At 40.4% G+C, this 19,523-nt stretch overlaps 1 protein-coding gene across 1 annotated transcript in view; it reads left to right on the top strand.

Annotated features, from left to right (window-relative positions):
- The window catches only part of FARP1 (FERM, ARH/RhoGEF and pleckstrin domain protein 1), a 166,628-nt gene that overhangs the window by 100,155 nt on the left and 46,950 nt on the right, over positions 1–19,523 (top strand). The window contains exons 7-10 of the mRNA XM_018564646.1: positions 8,106–8,203; positions 11,705–11,819; positions 13,741–13,888; positions 17,825–17,920. Coding sequence (XP_018420148.1) covers positions 8,106–8,203; positions 11,705–11,819; positions 13,741–13,888; positions 17,825–17,920 — 457 coding nt within the window. The remainder of the gene's footprint in view (positions 1–8,105; positions 8,204–11,704; positions 11,820–13,740; positions 13,889–17,824; positions 17,921–19,523) is intronic.

Below are 19,523 nucleotides of genomic sequence, written 5' to 3'. Positions count from 1 at the left end.
GTATGTAAATGTAATAGTATAGAGCAGCCTTTCTCAACCAGGGTGCCTGCTGGCTTCCTCAGGGGTGCCTCAAAATTTTGTGTGACTATGATGTGAAGGGGCTTCCTAATTTAAATGGGAAACTATGATGTGAAAAGGGGCCTCTGATATGAAAGAGGAGCTTCTGATGTGAAGGTGGGGGTTCTTGAATAGCAGGGAGCATTTCGATGTGAAGGGCAAAACCCACTTTTTGTTTTTTTTCCATGGAGTCTCCCTTAAAATCTATGACGTTTTAGACTGGGGTGCCTCAAGATTTTGCATACTTTTAAAGGGTGCCCTGACTAAAATAAAGTTTTGAAATGCTGGTATAGAGAACATATTTTTCTTGCAGTCTCCACCTTAGCATTATGCAGTGTCTTTTCTGTGAGCTGTCTGTTTAATGGAAATCTACACACTGGAAAGAAGTATGCACTTCCTATGACGCTAGAGACCTGCCCAGTAAGTTGACCCTCTTGCCAGGCAGTCTAAAGAACTATTAAACTGTAAGCCTGAAAAACGAATAGAATAGTAAAATCCTCGCCTCTGAAACAGCAGATAGGGAATGCACTTGAGAAACTGTACTTCTGAAAAGCCAGTGTTTTAAGCCCTACTGCTTGGCTTACAAGAATGTTGGTTTGGCAGGTTATGAATTATGAGAACATGTCCAGCTGGCAACTCTTACAAAGCTCTCTGAAGTTTTTTCAGTCATGCTGGCAATATGAAATGAACAGCACAGATCTCACTACTTAAAAGAGGTTGTTATTTGTATTTGTTTTAAAATGTTTTATTGCAGCATGTAAACCTTGTTAAAAACATAGAAGACTGGCTAAATATGGAAAAATAGACGTTAATTGTTATACAATAAAATATGTCCTCCAATGCAGTACAGGTCTTCACCTCTCCTAAGAGTGGACAGCTGTGCTTGCACTGCGTAACTGACAGCATTTAAAAAAAATAAAAATCCTCCAATTTCTATTATATTGATGTAGCGTAGTGTTCTTCTGAGCTGTTGCTGAATGTTAAAGCTGGCTTATGTTGGCCCTAGCCAACAACTGTTGCATATATTGCAGAGGTCTGGATTCATGATCTGTCATTAATACAAAAAACAAAGATGAATCTTAACTCACCATTTTAATTTCATGATGGTTAAAGAACTGTTTCACCCAAGCCAAGCTGCACTTTTTAATTGGATGCAGAAGTTTTTAACCACAGGGAGGGGAATTTATCAAAACCGGAGCAGACAAAATCTGGAGAAGCTGTGCATGCCAGCCAATCAGCTTCTATCTTTCGTTTTCAAAGCTTAGCTGAACAAACTGAAAAGAAAAGCTGATTGGTTACTATGGGCAACTGCTCCAGATTGTCTGCTCTAGTTTTGATAAATTCCTCCCATAATATTTTCTTTTATCTTCCTGAGACTCTGGCACTAAGATTTTTGCAGGTGCTTTCTCATCACTGCGTACCGGCTGCTGCCATTAAAAGTGGTCCCATGCTCCCTGCTGAGTTTTGAAACAATTTTATGTTTTAACTAGAAAAAAATTTGCTAGTTTCTGAAGTTTGGGGGAATATTGCATACATTTTTTTATATACAGTATTATATACAGAAGTGTCTGAGAAGTAGAAACAAGGTGTACAGTTCTGTAGTAAGGAAGGAAATGTAACTTTTGTGCTGCAAAGGAGAGCCAGAAGGTATGTTAGTGGGCAATATGTTTTAGTAGAGGAGTACTAGGGGGTTTGTCAGTGGATTTTGTCAGTGGAGGGGGTTTGTAACTTAGTATAAAGTATGTGCAAGAGAGCAGTGCTAAACAGTATGTCAGCTGGCAGTTTGGCAGGGGAAGTGTGTTAAAGGGTGTGTCAGCAGGGAGTATGTGCAGGAGAGGAGTGCGGAAGAGTGTGTTAGCAGGCCGTATGTGCAGGAGAGGAGTGTGGAAGAGTGTGTTAGCAGGCCGTATGTGCAGGAGAGGATTGCTTGAGTTTATGGCAGTGGGCAGTATGTGCAGGAGAGATGTTCTGAATGGTATGGAAATGGGCAGTGCTAGAGGGTATCACAGCAGACAATATGTGAAAGAGGGAAGTGGTATAGGGTATCACAGTTGGCAGTGTGTGCACCGTAGGAGTGGGGGGCACCCTATACCACTTCTCTCCTGCACATACTGCACTCCTCTCCTGCAGGAGAGCAGTGCAGAGGATATGACAGCGGGCAGTATGTGTGGGAGAGGAGTGCGGAGGTTATGACTGTGGGCAATATGTGCAGGAGAGCAGTGCAGAGGATATGACAGTGGGCAGTATGTGTAGGAGAGGAATGCAGATGATATGACAGTGGGCAGTATGTGCAGGAGAGGATATGACAGTGGGCAGTATGTGCAGGAGAGGATATGACAGTGGGCAGTATGTGCAGGAGAGGAATGCAGATGATATGACAGTGGGCAGTATGTGCAGGAGAGGATATGACAGTGGGCAGTATGTGCAGGAGAGGATATGACAGTGGGCAGTATGTGCAGGAGAGGATATGACAGTGGGCAGTATGTGCAGGAGAGGATATGACAGTGGGCAGTATGTGCAGGAGAGGATATGACAGTGGGCAGTATGTGCAGGAGAGGAATGTGCAGAAGAGGATATGACAGTGGGCAATATGTGCAGGAGAGGATATGACAGTGGGCAGTATGTGCAAGAGAGGATTGCAAAGGATATGCCAGTGGGCAGTATGTGCAGGAGAGGATTGCAAAGGATAGAGAGGATATGACAGTGGGCAGTACGTGCAGGAGAGGATATGACCGTGGGCAGTATGTGAAGGAGAGGATATGACAGTGGGCAATATGTGCAGGAGAGGATATGACAGTGGGCAGTATGTGCAAGAGAGGATTGCAAAGGATATGCCAGTGGGCAGTATGTGCAGGAGAGGATTGCAAAGGATATGACAGTGGGCAGTATGTGCAGGAGAGGAGTGCAGAGGATATGACGGTGGGCAGTATGTGCAAGAGCAGAGTGCAGAGGTTATGACGGGGCAGTATGTGCAGGAGAACATTGCAGAGCATATGACAGTGGGCAATATGTGCAGAAGAGGAGTGCACAGGATATGACAGAAAGGTTTCGCTTTGGCTAGTATGTGCAGAAGAGAATTACAGAAGGTATAGTGTGTATTAGGAGGGGGGTGTAGTATTGACACTATAGTGGGGAGTAGGAGCTGCCATAGAAAATAGTAACATGGTGTGGACAACTTGAGTGGGGTAGAAAATGTAGTACTAACTTGGAGAAGTGGGCTACAGAATGTGGAGGAGGGATAGATAAAGTTGGTACAAAGCAGTATGCTTTCCTTGTACATTCACTCCTGGTGGCTGAATCCTCCAGCAGTGAAATGGAAAGTTGCAATTACTCTTTATTACACACAAGGATAAAGATTAAATCTCACCTGTCCTTTGAGCATCTGGAGACGGCTGTGAATAGTCATGTGCTGTGACAGCTGGTCAGGGCCAAACACTCAGTTCTGGGCTCTACACTATAAACTCACAGGAAATCCTAGCAGAAGTTCAACTTTTAATGTATGTAAGATATTTAATTTATGTAAGATATTTAATTTATGTAAGATATGGCAAATGCAACAGGGGACAAAAGTGTCTGGAAAGCCAAAAATCCAGATGGGTACTATATCACGTACAGTGAGGAAAATAATCATTTAATCCCCTGCAGATTTTGTAAGTTTGCCCACTGACAAAGAAATGAACGGTCTATAATTTTTATCATAGCTGTAGTTTAAATGATAGAGACAGAATATCAACCAAAAATCCAGAAAAAAACACATGATACAAATGTTATACATTGAGTTGCAGTTCAGTGAATAAAATAAGAATTTGATCCCCAAGCAAAACATGACTTAGTACTTGGTGAAGAAACCCTTGCTGGCAAGCACAGTGGTAAGGCATTTCTTGTAGTTGGTTACCAGGTTTGCACACATCTCAGGAGGGATTTTGGTCCACTCTTCTTTACAGATCTTCTCTAAATCCTTAAGGTTCCTTGGCTGTCGCTTGACTACTCGAAGTTTCAGCTCCCACCATACATTTTCTATAGGATTAAGGTCTGGAGACTGGCTAGGCCACTCCATGACCTTAATATGCTTCTTCTTGAGCCACTGCTTTGTTGCCTTGGCGGTATGTTTTGGGTCATTGTCATGCTGAAAGACTCATCTATGACCCATCTTAAGTGTTCTGGCTGAGGGAAGGAGGTTCTCATCCAAGATTTTACAATACGTGGCCCTGTCCATTGGCCCCTCAATGTGGCAAAGTTGGCCTTTACCTTTTAGCAGAGAAAGAGCCCCAAAGCATAATGTTTCCACCTCCGCGCTTGGCTGTAGGGATGGTGTTCTTAGGGTCATACTCAGCATTTTTCTTCCTCCAAACATGGTGTGTCGAGTTAATGCCAGAGAGCTCAATTTTGGTCTCATCTGACCGCAGAACTTTCTCCCAATCCTCTGAATCATTTAGATGTTCATTGGCAAACTTCAGATGGGCCTGTACATGTGCCTTCTTGAGGAGAGGGACTTTGCGGGCGCTGCAGGATCTCAATCCATGGCGGTGTATTGTCTTACAAATGGTTTGTTTGTTTTGACTGTGGTCCCAACTGCCTTGAGATCATTCACAAGCTCCTCCTGTGTAGTTCTGGGCTGATCACTCACTTTTCTCATGATCATCCTTACCCCATGAGGTAAAATCTTGCATGGAGCTCCAGACCGAGGGCGATTGATGGTTATTTTGTATTGCTTCCATTTGCGAATAATTGCCCCAACAGTTGTTTCCTTCTCACTAAGCTTCTTGCTGATAGTCTTGTAGCCCATTCCAGCCTTGTGCAGGTCTAGAGTCTTGTCCCTAACGTCCTTTTGACAGCTCTTTGATCTTGCACATGTTGGTGAGGTCCTCATAGAAGAAAGAGATTCTGTGGACAGGTGTCTTGTATACATAGCAAATTGTCGTTAGGAGCACCTTCTTAAATTGACAGGACTAATCTGTGTACCACATAGCCAGTCTGTGGGAGCCAGAATTATTGTTGGTTGGTAGGGGATCAAATACTTATTTTACTCTCTGAACTGCAACTCAATTTATAACATTTGTATCGTGTTTTTTCTGGATTTTTGGTTGATATTCTGTCTCTATCATTTAATATACACCTATGATAAAAAAAATTATAGACCTTTCATTTCTTTGTAAGTGGGCAAACTTACAAAATCTGCAGGGTATAAAATAATTATTTTCCTCACTGTATGTGGTATCCTAACCCTTTAAAAATGTAATGTAACTCAATGTGGCGCAAGACCTAACCTTAGGGAGAACCTAAGTCATATTAATAATGTCACATTTGGTACATTACTGTCATCTAGTTATGTATTTGTTGAGACATAAGTGGGACTTCATGTAATTCAATGAGCCCTTGTCTGGAAAACACTAACACACAACACTGTAAACTACCAGCTAACAGACATTTAATGCAATGATAAATAATAGCCATGTCTGACTTGCAGAGCGAATCACTAGATTATTGATTCGAGAAATTTCTCCCTGGGGCACAAACAGCCATTTTCACTTGCATTAATTCATACAAAAAGACAATTATTTTTACATTTATTTGCAAGGCTTTCTACTGAGATAGCAAGTTGTTTCTATGAAGCACATGATCTGCACCAATTCTGCTTTTCAAATCAAGCTTTGTGCTAATAGTGTACATCAGTTGTCTGATGAATGGAAGCTATACAACCTGTTGGCGTGATTTTCAGCCACGGCAAATGGTTTCTGCATTCATTTGCTTATTAAAATGTATATGACTCGGCCCTTTCCATTACTTTCTATGATTTTTGTTCCCACCATGATTGCCGGCCCAGTAATTTATGCATTTTGCATGCAGTTATCCATTTTTTTCATGGACAAATTGCAGCAACATTAGACCAGGGGTGGGCAAAATTAATATTGAATTCAGGAGCCAGTCTGTGCAATTCCGGAGCCAGCTGGATTTTTTTAGGAGCTAGCTTCATTGACAACAACTAGAGTACCTTAAAAGTTAGCTGGCTGAAGTTTTTAAGGATCATTGACTACCTGGCTCCTTGGATTTGTCCAATCCTGCATTAGACTGCTTTCAATTAATGTATTTTTCTATTTTAAATAGTTAAACAATGATGAAAATGATGCAGGTTTATATCATAACGGTTTACTGTCAGACATAGCAGAAACATTTGTCATGTTGGTACATGATGGTTGCATTTTTTTAAATCTAAACCAAATGGCAGACACAGCACGACTGTTTGGGATACAACCAACAAATAAATCTTGGGGCCAGCAACAGATTGACAATGTTATGTTCAGAGAATGAAGTTTGTAACACATCACTAAAAGGCTGTCAGGGTCTCTGAAGATCTGGATTCTAGTTAACTAGCACAAGTGAAAACACTGGAATATTGATAGCATACAACTGAGGAGATTCAGCGATGATCCTGATACTTGGTTTTATAACTAGAACTTTATGTTATATAGACTGTTACATTGTCCATGCATTTGTTTTTCTCCTTCCAAGTAGTTCCAAGTAGAGGGTACACCAAAAAGAAAATTTAAAAACCGAAATTTGACACAATCTTTCTTTTTCTGCAGCCCATGTTATCAATGAACAGGAATCCTCTATACTGAGTGTTCCTGCTCATTCATAACTTGAGGACATTGTGTGTTTACTGTAACCACAATCATGAATGAACAGGAGGTGATGAACACTCCCTTCCATTCATAATTGAGGATATAGTAACCATACCATGTCCTCAATTATGTACAAACACTCAGCGATCACTGATCGCTGAGTGGTTTGCACTTGCTCTCCATCCTGACACACTGTCACAGGAGGCTGATCGAGCGGTGCGGGAGGAGAGCTCAGCCTCCTGTGACAGCGATGTCTCCGCCCACACACCGCTCTGCCAGACTGTGACAGGAGGCTGAGCGGTGTGGGAGGAGAGACGCTGGCCGCTCACAGCACTCTCCTTCCGCAGCGCTTGGCTGTCACACTTTCTCTCCTCCCCGCTAGGATACAGAGCAGCGCCCAGCGGGGAGGAAAGAAAGCAGGGATGCGCCGACGTATCGGCAGAAAAATTGCACTTTCGGCATTTATCCAAAAGTGCCATTTTCGGCTGATATATCGGTGTATCTCTTGTTCCAAGTAGTAGTAGTAGGTCCCTGTGTGTGTTGTAAAGTAGCCACTACCCCAAGCTCACTCCTGTGCTGAACTACAATCTCTGTACAAATGAGTAAACCACAAAAGTGAGCTTGGAGCGGTGACTACTTTACAACACACAGGGACCATGGAGAACAAAAGTAGCCACTCTCCAGAAGGAAGGACAGTGTCAGCATTCATTATTGGATCATTTGAGGATGATTTTGCTTAATAGTTAAGGTACTTGAATGCATTTTTAAGATTCAACTCCTGAGTTTAATGTCACTTTACGTTATCTGGCTAATGTACTGTATATATACACAAAGTAAGCAATGGTGGAGAGCACTTCCACTAAAGTGTAAGCTGGTACACACAGCAGACAATCTGACATTGTATAGAAGACAATTCCAGAGGTTACAACATGATCAGATTTAATGTAGTATCGGTAAAGTATCAGCATCTATTCCATATAGTAGCAGTAATTTGTCTGGCTACAAATACATATAACAACCTAAGATCATAATCTACTTAAAGCCAGGCAGGGACTCTGAGAAACATTGGTATCATAAAGCAGCTATCTTTTCTTTATCATCCTCTGTGGGAAGTCTTTTGAGTGCCTACTGTCCCTGTTAAGCTTTTGAGCTCTATAAACTACAGGCCTTTTATGACAGAACAAACTGAAATATATATGAAATGGAGGTTAAAGTTCCACCTGTTGTCTGGATATAGGATTAAAGCATATTCCTATACAAGACTCCTTGTTTCATCTGAAAGCTGAATACTGGTTACTGTAGCAGCTCTGTGGCTTTTGTTGAACGTGTTTTATATGACTCTTCATTGTGTAGAACAAGATACAGACTGGCTGATGGATTTGAATAAGCTACCTGGTAATATTGTCTGCTTTGCTTTGTCTGTAGGTACCTCTTTGCACTGCAAGTGAAGCAGGATATGGCACAAGGCAGGCTCACATGTAATGAAAGCAGCGCTGCACTCTTAATTTCACATATTGTACAATGTAAGTTTTTACATCGATTTTTATGTCTGACACTGGCCTTAAAATTCAGTAAATGTATTTATTGTATTTATAGATAAATTTGTGGTAATAGCTTACAGTCCGAATTCAGTAATTATCTTTCCAGCTGCTAAGGTAGCTAATTCCGGGGATCACACACCACCTTCTCTCTGTCAGTTGCTTGAAGGTTAGTTACTTAAGGGCAATACGTGTTATCTCCATGTTATATTGCTTTAAATAATGTCAACCCTGTCTGAGTTTACTTCTGCACTACAAGAGAACACCTTCCCACTATGTTATGGAGATAAGGAGAAGGGAAGTGGGCTGTAGTCTCTCAGAAGAGAACTGGATAGGCTGACTAACACTGCTTGGGATTCCAGTGAAGCTATAGCACTGTATTTTCAGTTCAAAGAGGAATTTTGGAAGACACAGGATTTTTGGCAGGTCAGCTGCTATTTTTCTGTGCTTGCTTCATTTGTAAAGGGTTAAGACATGGGGAAATATACCCAGACATTCCTTTTTCATTTATTACTTTTAGGTGCTTCTGGGAAATAGTAGGGGTCTAAACAGACCCCTGATATTTCCTTTTTAAAATAGAAAATGAGAACATAGAGTCCTCAATCTCTTTTTTTTGCAGCCCCAGTTATAAATGAACAGGAATCCTCTATACTGAGTGTTCCTGTTCATTCATAACACAAGAACATAATGTGTTTACTATAACCACAATCATGAATGAACAGGAGGTGATATAGATCACTTCCCATTCATTCATAATTGAGGATATAGTAAACATACTCTGTCCTCAATTATGTACAAACACTCAGCGATCACTGATCACTGAGTGTTTGTACTTCGCTTTCCTGACACTCTGTCACAGGAGGAAAGCTCGATCTGACAGCTGACTCCTCCCCCACACCACCGGCCGACCTCCTGTGACAGCGCTGAATGTCTTCGCCCCCACACCGCCGCTCTCCTCTGATCTGTGACAGGAGGCTGAGCAATGCGGGGAGGAGAGGCGCTCACAGCGCTCTCCTCCCGCAGCGCTCGGCTGCCTGTGACAGTTTCTCTCCTCCCCGCTGGGACACAGAACAGCGCCCAGCGGGGAGGAGAGAAAGCAGAGATGCACTGCTATATCGGCAGAACAATGGCCCTTTCGGCGTTTTGCCAAAAGTGCCATTGGCAGGCGATATATTGGTGCATCCCTAATAATGATAGATAGATGAGATATATATATGTGTGTGTTTTATTGTATTATTACATACCAATTAGTAGCTAGCTATTGTTGGTTACTTGTAGAATACATAAGCATGAGGGCTTCACACTTTCTCTCCTCCCCGCTAGGATACAGAGCAGCGCCCAGCGGGGAGGAAAGAAAGCAGGGATGCGCCGACGTATCGGCAGAAAAATTGCACTTTCGGCATTTATCCAAAAGTGCCATTTTCGGCTGATATATCGGTGTATCTCTTGTTCCAAGTAGTAGTAGTAGTAGGTCCCTGTGTGTGTTGTAAAGTAGCCACTACCCCAAGCTCACTCCTGTGCTGAACTACAATCTCTGTACAAATGAGTAAACCACAAAAGTGAGCTTGGAGCGGTGACTACTTTACAACACATAGGGACCATGGAGAACAAAATGAGCCACTCTCCAGAAGGAAGGACAGAGTCAGCATTCATTATTGGATCATTTGAGGATGATTTTGCTTAATAGTTATGGTACTTGAATGCATTTTTAAGATTCAACTCCTGAGTTTAATGTCACTTTACGTTATCTGGCTAATGTACTGTCAATGATACAAGATCTTATTAGTAAGGGTTACTGTGTTTTCTAGTTTCTTTGTTTGAAATCTTCCTTCGTATACAAAATGTGATCCATGTGAAATAAATAACAGTACTACTGCTTTACTTATCTTAGTAGCCATGAAATTACCATGACATTCCCGTTTTATTTGCCATGAAACTTTTCCTCTGCTAGGGAAAATAGCTTTGAGCCACATCATTATATTATCTTTTTGTAAAGGGTGGAATTATAGCATACATATTTATGTAGCCAGCAATATGGGTACTAATTCCTTAAAGAAAATGAATTATGTGATATGTAAACTCCTTCTGGAAATGCGAGTTTACTTGGTGTCATGGTTATGCTACAGTTCTAAATTATTATTAAATTACTGATCTGAAACAAACTTATAAGTCTCTGGCCACATACTTGTAGCAAGTTAGTGGAGCCAAAGGATCAGCATGACAGCCAGTGAACTGGCAATATAGGAGATTAGCTTTATATGACTCAAGTCGATGTAGGTTACCTTAATGGAAGAGTTTCCTATCTAGTGGGTCAGGAGCAATTAGTGGCTTCCAACTGACACTTTGAGCTTGTCTGCCTATGTATCAGATGCTTTGCTTTGTACCCTTTACTTTGGATATTAGCAATATTAATGAATATGATGATTTTGAGAGCTGTTTTTTTTGTCATGCTTAGCATGTTTCATAGTGACCTGTTACATATACGGTCTGCTAAAGTAAAAAAATGGCCTCCGGAAAAATGCTAAAATGTATTTTGTTGTTTTGGGTTGTTAGGTGGAATACCCCTTGACCTACAAAGTTAACTGTTGTTGATAACAAGGCTGTTCCTCAGAATGTGCATAATAACACTGTGTGATAATACTGTAGTTTTTCCTTTAATGGCTTCTAGAATTAACTTTTGCTTTCATGGTAAGCACTAGACATACATTGCTGCGGTTCAATTCCTATGCCAGTCAATCTTCATGAATTTACACTGGGGGAAAAAAAGCACTGAAAAATAAAAAACCGTAAAACTAATGTTTGCACTTTTAGTACATATCATTTTTAAAACTTTGCTTCACTTTTAAAGAAGAACTCCAGGATCTAAAGAAAAATTAACCCTTGCAGTGGGGCTAGCAATGCACTGCAAGGGCTAACTGTTCATTTGGTGTATGGCTGAAAATAAAGAAAATATACTCACCTGATCATTGGACCAGCGGCAGTGACAGCTCACCTCTCTCCTCCTCCTCTCCGGCTGTTGTATGTCCCTTTATGTCTACAGGGCCTATATTAGATTTGATAATGTCACAGGTCCTTAGACTGCCTGAGTCTGGTGAGAAGAGGCTGTTGAGACCAGTCTAGCAGGCAGGCATGACCAATGTTCGGGTGAGTATTTCTTCTTTATTTTCACTCGCTACGCAATACTGGCAATTAACCTTTGCAGCGCAGGGATAGCCCAGTCCTGCAGTTCTTCTTTAAATGCGTTTTCAATTGGTATGTTAAAACCTGGACACTTTATTCCACATATTGCACTATAGCAAGTTGGTCGGTCCTAATCTGCCTAAAGAAAGACTCTGCTTTTAATTAAAGTGTTAAACTACATCTCCATTGTGCTTTAAATAGAAACCGGTGATGAGGCATGAAACAGCCGGAGGCACCATGCATATTATGTCATGCAGGCAATTGGTATATTCAACTTTTTTTTAAGGTCTGTTGTCTTTCGCTTAGCTGAAATAGGAGATTTTGATGAAGCTGTTGACAGAGAACACCTTTCAAAAACCACGTACATGCCTCAGCAAGATCCTCTTGTAGAAAAGATCATGGAATATCATCGGAATCATTAGTGAGTTCTCCCACCTGCCTTAAAAATTGACTTTCTTTTATTATCATCATTTTTATGTCTTTTATTTGATGAACATTTTTAATTTCTTGTAGCTATTACACAGCAATATAAATAGTTTACAACCCTTCCCAAGTCTGTCTAATGAAAGTCTCTTAAAATTAGGGTTTGGGTGCTATCCGGTAACCCATAGACTCACTACATTATTCCCTTTAGGCAACAATCTGTTTTCTCTCAGGTCAACTCCTTTGCTCAGTGGGCGGGTGCAATTTGAAATAGCCAATAGCAGGCTGGCTTTTGAAACCCTGCCCAATGAGCAAAGCAGCGGACCTGAGAGAGAAAGCTTTCTCTCAGGTCCTTTCCTCTGCTCATGGGGCGGGTACAGTAGCCAGCCTGCTATTGGCTATTGCAATTCTAAATAGCCAATAGCAGGCTGGCGATTGAAGCCCCGCCCAATGAGCAAAGCAGCGGACCTGAGAGAGAAAGCTTTCTCTCAGGTCCTTTCCTCTGCTCATGGGGCGGGTACAGTAGCCAGCCTGCTATTGGCTATTGCAATTCTAAATAGCCAATAGCAGGCTGGCGATTGAAGCCCCGCCCAAAGAACAACCTGAGAGAGAAACCTCTCTCTCAGCTCCTTTTCTCTGCTCATGGGGCAGGTACAGTAGCCAGCCTGCTTTGGCTATTGCAATTTGAAATAGCCAATAGCAGGCTGGCGATTGAAGCCCTGCCCAATGAGCAAAGCAGCGGACCTGAGAGAGAAAGCTCTCTCTCAGGTCCATCTCTCTGCTCCTGGGGGCGGGTTCAGTAGCCAGACTGCTATTGGCTATTTCAATTCGAAATAGCCAATAGCAGGCTGGCTATTGCTCCCCATTGTTTACATTCTACCGCCGACCGCAAAATATCTAGCCGCGATCGACAGCAGGATATAAACAAAAATTGTAACCAAAGAATTTCATTATCAACTAAATAAATAACTACTAATGTAAATTGTTCCACACTAAAATTGTATTTCACTCCTCAGACATATGACATACCCTATAAATCAGGACAAATAAAAGGATTTATTATGAATCACTTTCTGTTAGCTACACTAACTATGTACATTATTGCCAAAACTGTGAAAAATTAGTTTTTGCATACTTTTGTTATTTTTATTTTTAAAAAATACGAATTTCTATATGCATATATCACATAAAATGAAAGCCCATTTTGTAGCCCAAAACGGTATACTATTTGGGTAGGTGCAATGCATGAGGAAGATGGAAATTATGGTTAAACAAAATTGCTCCATTCCCCATGAACAAAAACATATTCTGAAGCTGTGTCACTTAGGAGTTAAGACAAAAATGCCCCAATAAATGTGATAAAATATATTCCACTTCAGATGGTTCTGCAGATGTATTACCTATTGTATAAACCATAAGCTGCTTCACCCCTGTTTATACTATTGATCATTACAATGAATTGAGCCTATGCATATATGGAAGGTTTCTTCTTTAGTTTATTTTGTAATTATATCCATTATAATATTAAAAAGTCAAACTGTACAACACAAAGTAATACAAGTAGGTCAGCAAATTGAATTTGCTTTTACAATATTTATGTAAAGTATAGTTCACATTAGCCCTCTCATTTTTAAGCCTTGGGTTAAACATTGCTTTCTAACAAAAAAACACTTCATCCTGTGTTCTGGGAAACATTGGTGCAAGGACATTCAGAGGCCTGCTGATAGCTTATAAGTAATATAACAGCTAGATGTTTTGGTAAATGAAGCCAGGTATGATACAGTTGCCAAGGTAACGTGAGCGGTGGGACATCATGTTTATTTGTGATGGGGTATCTCAAGATGCTAAAAATGGACTTAATACTATATTTGCTAGGAGTGTAATTATGAGCTAATGTCCATATGTTTTAAAACCTACAGTGGTCAGACACCAGCCGAATCAGATTTTCAGCTCTTGGAGGTTGCCCGTCGGCTTGAGATCTATGGCATTAGATTACATCCAGCTAAAGACAGAGAGGGAACTAAGATCAACTTGGCTGTGGCCAACACAGGCATCCTAGTATTTCAGGTGTGTAGTATTTGATTTCCTTTACGTAATATACATTTCTCTGCCAACTTGGCTATAACGACGTAGAATCATTTTCCAATGTGTGTTTTGATTTTTTTTTTTTCTGCTCCTATGAAAGGTGCTATTAAGAACATTTGCACAATTATTATATAGAAACTTGAAGACTAATATTTTTGATGAAATAAAGCTGTACTTATTAAAAGCAAAACTTAAAATGATTTTGATTTATTCTACATTTTTTGAAAGTGGTGTTTTATGTCTCTCCTAATTGGTATAATATCGTTTTATTTTACAAACCTACATACTATATTGAGTATACATTACATTATATGACAAGCCTTTATGCTTCCTGGCAGGTATCATTACTTTCAGTATTGTTATCTTGTAAAATTTGTCCCTCCCCCTGGCACCCTAGTCAAATGTTACACTTGCCTATCCATGCTCCACAAAGATCTTCACTGGAAGCTACACAGATTATTATTATTATTATTCTTATACAGGATTTATATATTTATATATTTTATAATATAAGGAAGACATTACAATAACAATACAATTCAAGGCAAGATGGTAAGGAGGGCACACAATCTAATGCCATTTGAATTTATCGCTCTCCAATGCATGGCAATGGGGGTCTGTCCGTCGTTGTCGCTGGTCGTTCGTCGCTACAGCAGGACCCTTTTTGGAGCGGATTTTGCCGCGATTCTAGCTTGCTCAATGCAAGCATTTGCGCGATATCGCACGATTTGGGAATCGCTCAGTGTGAATGGGGCCTTCGTGAGACTTTTTTGTGCATACATGCTCAAAGCTAGCCACACATGGAAGATCTATGTGGGGTGTGGATAGGTGAATGTGCCAGGGGATGGATTTTAAGGGATTACCGCGAGCTGTAGTTTGCGGTATACTGAGCTTGGGAAGACGCTAGTTTGTGTCCTCCCGTTACCCTAAGGAGAACTATGGGGAAAAGCCCTAACCCCATAGTTCTCCTTTAAAGTACTCTTATTCTTTTAATTCACATGTTAAGATTTTCATGTTTTTGTAGGCAGAATATGCTGGGTGTGTCATCCTCCGAGTCTCTTTTTAGCATGGCTGTTCTCATATCTGAAACTTCAGCTGCCTACCTATGTGTGCTTAGAGCTCTATCTGCTGACTGCAAGTAGTAAATCTGAAATGTTTAAATGTAATAATTTATGTATAGAATAACAAAAACAAATGTAAAAATTCTGATTTGCTCTTTTATACAAAACACATTAAAGAAACTATTGATTCAAAACTATAAATTCCTTTTAATTGTACAGTGCAAAGTTCTGCAACTCCCTAACAACCTATAATTCAACATTTTCCTCTTACGGAGACAGAAAATTGCATTATTACATGTTTGCCTGTAGCTTGTGGATTTGTTGTGGATTGTTTTATAAATTCTGACTGAAATGTTTTAGTGTCCTAGTTTATGGAATTTTCCTGTTATGATAATATTCATATGCTCTATTGAATATAACAAACTCTGTCCCATTCTCTCTGTAAGGGATTGTGAGATTGATGGGAATTCCATTAGGATTCTTCCATAAATACTGTGTCTCAGTAATTCTCCCCTGCCCTCTCCTTCATCTAGAAAAGGTTTCTATCTGAACCTAGTATAAAAACTATACCATTCAGGGTTTAACATGGATCTTTACCCCCTTCCACAAAAAAATCACATCAGTATGCAGCTCTGCATGCTAATGTGAAATCATCCTATAATGGTAGAAAAAAAAAATTACATATTTTTTCTATTACATACCTTTACTAGCTCCCCCTTCTTAGCCACTGGGTGACGTAGATGCCCCCGGGAAGGCTACGTCACCACAGAGCACTGTCTATTTTTGAAGATGATTGTAATGTGGTACAATGTGTGTGCTAGATGAGCCACTTGACATCATTCGCAGCTGGCTTCTTCCTTCTCTTCTGCTGGCCCGCTGATCACGTCATGCACCTCGTGCATGCAACATACTGATTTTGGGGCGTTTTTATTTATTTTTTTAAATAGAAGCACAGCTTTTTATCTGGTGGTGGGGGACGCAGAGTGCTGAGACTGGGGAAACTGTGTGGGGAGAAGGCAGCTAAGTACTACTAACTGTATTCTGGATCCCTGCACCTAAACTTCTCTTTGTATACTGTGAGGGTTCTGTTCTCTAATACAATGTCTTTCCCCTTTCTCTCAAGGAAATATCTATTTTATTAATCCTGTACTTCCTAGAAGATCAACAGGCATAACAATATGTTACCAAGCTACAGATTTCCCCTAGCTGGCAACCCTCATGGGACATACTGGGGGTAATTTATCAAAACTGGAGCAGCTGTGCATGGCAACCAATCAGCTTCTCTCTTTAGTTTGTTCAGTTAAGATTTGAAAATGAAAGAGAGAAGCTGATTGGTTGCCATGCACAGCTGCACCAGATTTGTCTGCTCCAGTTTTGATAAATTCCCTTCACTGTATTTACTAGAGTAAGATACCCCTTTCTTCTCTATATTAGTCTGTGTCAGCTATCAGCCATAACCTTATAAATATTTAGCTTTTCTTTTATTTTTTTCATTGGCCTTTCAACCAGTTATTTTTTTGGGGTACACTTCTAGTAAGATTCCATATCCGTCAGATTTCTTGGTGGCTGTTGCCCACCCCTAAGTTGTATAAAATAATAATTTAATAAAAATGCTGTGTCCCTCAATGAACGATAATAAAAATAAGCTTTTGTACTTCTAAATCTTTTTCTTGTATCCTCTTGAAGGACACAGGTCCCGCCACTTTGTGTCTTGGCCTTTAAGTACTGCTTCATTCCAAAAGTGGCATGACTGTTGGGTGCAGGGTTATAGGGTGGCCTATAACAGTTTTCGTTTCTGTTTGCCAGTGTCCACCTCCTAAAGGCAGCAACATAAACCACATATCTGATTTACTATATTCCTGCGCCCCTCAACAGACTCCAAGAAAAAAATAATAATGTTAAAGCGGAACTTTACCCATATCTTTAAAATAACAACAAAAACACCTTGAGAAATGTCTAGTAATGACAATCTACAAACACATACTTCTAGATAATTGCAGGCTTTGTATTCCCTGCATACCTTATTTCTCTTTTCTTCCCCAGTCTGCTGACAGTGGCCATGTTTACTAAGGGCAAGTTGCTAGATCTATTACTTCCTGGATTACTGGCACATGTGACTAGGACATGTGACTAAGACATGTGACCATGCACATCATCTCAGGGGAGGAAAATGCCTTTCCATGAGATTACAGCTGAGATTTCCCAGCAATGCTCTGCTGATGACAAGGCAAATCCCAGTGTGCATTGCTTTGGCAAACTAAAGTCATTTGCACTTTCAAAGCAGGATGTGAATGCTCTGCAAGTGTAAGTATTTCAAAATCGCAGCATTTTACACCTGATATGTCTATGTTATTATTAATCATCATACATAGAGGGATGCTTTAGTAGAATTTTATTTTTTTAGTGTAAAGGTCTGCTTTAAGGACAAAAATCTTATTTTTCTAGTTTTTAATAGATTGGGGAAGGTAGAACTCCTGTCAGATTTGTACTTGTATGCGAGGCTCCGTTTGATAGATTTCCCCTTACTTCCTGTATTGCTGGCAGTGGTTTCACCAGACAGGAAGTGAAGGAAAATCTGCACCAGGGCAACAGACAGAGATACAAATCTGACAGGGGGCTCTAGCCTTCCCCTTGTCTACTAAATAAAAGCATTTTTATTTCAGTCTGTGTAAAGCATACGGCCAACTTTGCCCAAAGCTTTCCTTATTTACGTAGAGTCATACTTCACAGACAGCATTAAAGAGCAGCAGTATGCATAACATTTAATTGATCTGCTCCTCAATGCACCGCTTCATAGCTGCTGTCTAAAACACGGGTTATCATGAAAACATTTAATAAACCTTTTTATTTTTTTCAGGGTCATACAAAAATCAATGCATTTAATTGGGCTAAAGTGCGTAAACTGAGTTTCAAGAGGAAGCGATTTCTCATAAAACTGCGTCCAGATGCAAATGTAAGTAACAACGTATGTGTTCTATTTAGATTACTTTAATCAGAGTTCATGTGAACATAGGAAAATCCAAGAAGCTTATTTGACTTTTTTCCCTTTTCCCTTTTTTTCCTGTGATTCATAAAACTGTACACAGTGAAGTTTGTTCTGCATATTTGCATTTCAATCATTTGTGATAGTTTTCTATATTACACTGCCCCCAGGGGTCAGAGGAAAATGAAAAAGTGCTTTCAGAGAAGTAACCTTTGAAAGAACGTATCTTAAACACTGAGCTGTACTAAATGCTTACATCTTGTATGAAATGATGTGGGTGTATAATGTCACCTTAATCAAGGAATTCAATTACAGTCTCTTAGGATTCAAAAACATGAAATATAAAATAAAAAAAACATTTGATGTGACGTTGTTATTACTTCTGAATTGGGTTAGATTATATGTGGTTTATAGATGATTTTTCAACCAATAGGATTATTCCTTTGCATGCGTAGGAAATAGAAATTTACTAAGGAACATTTGGGAACCACAGAAATGTGCACTAATAGTTAAACATCTTCTAGCTGAAGGTTGAGGCATTGAAGTCATTGGGCCAATCCAGTATTTTTAAGTCTACCAGGCAAATAGGAAAACGATTATGTTTCTAGCCCTGTCTATAAAAAATAAAGAACATCTATGCAAAGCCACTATATATTCCCTTTAAATCTTGCTTGGGAAACTAGCAGGGAGATCTTCCTTTTAGAACAGCGGTAACACATGGCACAAGTTCTCCATGTACTTTGCAGTGGGAAATCCATCGCAGTATGTGGTACAGGACAAAGAAATGCCCTTTAGTAGATTGCAATATATGAAGAATTCAAAGGCCACTGACAGAAGTAGCTAATCTAAAATGCTTAACTCAAACTTTCACAGCTGTTTTACAGGTTGAGGTACACCATTACAGACCTAGAAGGGGATTACACCGATGCGGTCGCTATGGGTACCGCGGCACTGGGGAGGCCTGGATCCCCGCAGCTCTCCCCGCTTGTATGGGCTGAGGCAGCGGGGATCCGAAAAAAAATGGATGGCAGAGGAAAGCAGCGGCTCTGCTCTCCTCCCCGCCTGCCGCTCGATCATCGTGATCGAGCGGTAGGCAGGGATTAGAGCGGAGCTGCTGTCCTCGTGTCAGTTTCAGGATGACAGGGGCTGTGTAGGTGGCCGAGCAGAGGATCGGTAATATCATTGATATTTACCAGTCCTCCGTGTGATCACTCCAGTGTTCTAAATAACTGGGGACACATAGTACTATGTGTCCCCAGTTATGAATGAACAGGAGGTGATTTATATCACCTCCTGTTCATTCATTAATTTCTCAATGGGGAGAAGCTCTCAGTATAGAGGCTCCTCCCCATTGAGAATCTGCTTGATAGTAAATATCTTACTATCAGCAGTTTGTGAATGAATGGGAAGCCTCTGTACTGCGTGTGTTGAGGCTGCAGAAAAAGACATTGAGAACTCTGTGTCCTCAATGTCTTTTTCTATTTCAATAATAATAATAATAATAAAAAATAAATTAAAAATGTGTAAATAAAAAACACAACAACCCCCCCCCCCCCCCCCCCACCCCCACCAC

Source organism: Nanorana parkeri, unplaced genomic scaffold, assembly GCF_000935625.1.
Source record: "Nanorana parkeri isolate BGI_ZX_2015 unplaced genomic scaffold, ASM93562v1 scaffold768, whole genome shotgun sequence".
Lineage (NCBI taxonomy): Eukaryota > Metazoa > Chordata > Amphibia > Anura > Dicroglossidae > Nanorana > Nanorana parkeri.
This window is presented reverse-complemented; position numbering and strand designations above follow the sequence as displayed.